A 2,194-nucleotide genomic window follows, 5' to 3' on the forward strand; every position below is an offset into this window, starting at 1 on the left:
GAGACCTAAAAATGGCTGTCCACCAATGTTTACCATCCAACCTGACAGAACTGGAGAGGATCTGCAAGGAGGAATGGCAGAGGATCCCCAAATCCAGGTGTGAAAAACTTGTTGCATCTTTCCCAAAAAGACTCATGGCTGTATTAGATCAAAAGGGTGCTTCTACTAAATACTGAGCAAAGGGTCTGAATACTTAGGACCATGTGATATTTCAGTTTTTCTTTTTTAATAAATCTGCAAAAATGTCAACGATTCTGTGTTTTTCTGTCAATATGGGGTGCTGTGTGTACATTTAATGAGGAAAAAAAATTAACTTAAATGATTTTAGCAAATGGCTGCAATATAACAAAGAGTTAAAAATTGAAGGGGGTCTGAATACTTTCCGTACCCACTGTATACACTATAATGATCACCAGCACCACTCATTAGTGTAAGTACCATTTTGGCCTTCATGTGGCTTCACCCTTGATGTATTTCTTTCATTCAAAATCTCTAAAATCTTTCATTGATGAAACTCACACCAACACTTTGAAAAGGGCACTGTGTGTAGCATTCTGCAAGTGCGGTAAACACTCCATGAAAGAAATGTTTTGACCTTTCTAATGTTACGGCACCAATGAGGAGACCCTGTATCAAATGTGATGACAGCAGCAGTCACTCAGTCGCGCCACTCATGATGATACATAATGCTCATATGTGCATGTAGGGAGCACACCAACCAGTGTCATGTACCGGTGTTATTTTGAATGCCACATCTGTCTGGTTTCTGACTGCAATGCAATGTTGACTGCTGTGCAAGCAGAATGACATTTAAACACACAAGCAAGAGATCTGCAGTATATGCATTGGGCACTGGTAATCACAACCTTTCTGATATTCAGTACAACAGCAGGATCGAGATTATAGTGCAGTTCAAGAATTATGATACACTGAGATATTCAAAATTAATTAAGGCAGTATTTCAAGCTTTATGCCAAAGGTCTGTGGTCGGTCAGAGATAAATGCCTTGTTGTTCCAAATATAGTTCAGTCTCCTTTGCAAGAGTGAAACAAAGCCAAAATTTTCTTCTTAAATAAGTTTTGGCCTTGAATCAAATTCTTATCAGCTTCACTTTTATGAACCACAGTTCCAAAGGCCTTGCTGACCTTCAGTCTTTATGCATATAAATATCACTGCAGGAATTAGCAAGAACTTAACTAGTCTTCGCATTGTTTATCTACATGCAGAAGATACTGTGTAAAGTTTACCCAGTGGTCCTGCCATTTTGCCATGATGACCGCAGGCCCAAAAGAGCGAGCTGGATTCATACTGGCTCCAGTGTATGGGATCTGAAACAAACACACAAAACCTATTACACATGTTATGAACTTACATGAATTTTGAAACATAGGCTCAATGGAAAAATGCCAAAACTCCTGGAAGTACTTATAATTCATTGTAGTTTCCAGCAGAAATGAACAATGCTGCCAGTAAAACACTAACATCTTTTATTCCTTTTCACACAAATTATGATTATGGGGCAGATTACTGATTAATAAGGACTTATTTTCATGCGGTTTCTTGCAAAATACTATGTTATGGCCTTAAAAGACTTTTACCATAGTTAGGGATGTAACGATTCACTCAACTCATGATTCGATTTGATTCACGATTCGATTCACAATTTTTTTTAATGTTTTTTTTTTTACAAAATTAGATTTAAGACAAATTATAAATTAAACGTGTCCTTTTATTATTGCTTGGACAAAATGCTGCACATTTCTTTGTGAAATTGAAATATAACTATAATAATATACTAATATAGCATTTGCATATTATTGCTCTTTTGTTGGTTTTGATTGCTTCTATTGTCCTCATTTGTAAGTCGCTTTGGATAAAAGCGTCTGCTAAATGACAAAATTTAAATATAATGTAAATGTAAATAACAAAACTAAATTGAAATTTTAAAACAAGCCCCAAATCAAATACATAAGTAACACAAATAAAAGAAATCTCTTCATATAAACAAAATAAGGCTTTGTCTGTGCTCTTTCCATTTAAAATTAGAGGCAAGCACTGCATTTTAATCATGATCCAAAAAAAGATGCTGCATACATGCAACTTGATCAGTTTTTAATCTAAATTAGATTGTATAATTTCGAAATTTGAAGCAAAAACAGAATGGTTTGACTTCAGTTTTGTGAAACTATACATA

General features: G+C 35.1%; 1 protein-coding gene across 2 annotated transcripts in view; it reads right to left on the reverse strand.

The window, feature by feature from the left end:
- The window catches only part of LOC107701479 (aquaporin-4-like), a 16,618-nt gene that overhangs the window by 2,156 nt on the left and 12,268 nt on the right, over positions 1 to 2,194 (reverse strand). For both annotated transcript variants that reach the window (XM_016503487.1, XM_016503486.1), the window contains exon 4: positions 1,248 to 1,328. In XM_016503487.1, the coding sequence (XP_016358973.1) occupies positions 1,248 to 1,328 (81 nt within the window). The remainder of the gene's footprint in view (positions 1 to 1,247; positions 1,329 to 2,194) is intronic.

Source organism: Sinocyclocheilus anshuiensis, unplaced genomic scaffold (genome assembly GCF_001515605.1).
Source record: "Sinocyclocheilus anshuiensis isolate Anshui unplaced genomic scaffold, SAMN03320099.WGS_v1.1 scaffold1051, whole genome shotgun sequence".
NCBI lineage: Eukaryota > Metazoa > Chordata > Actinopteri > Cypriniformes > Cyprinidae > Sinocyclocheilus > Sinocyclocheilus anshuiensis.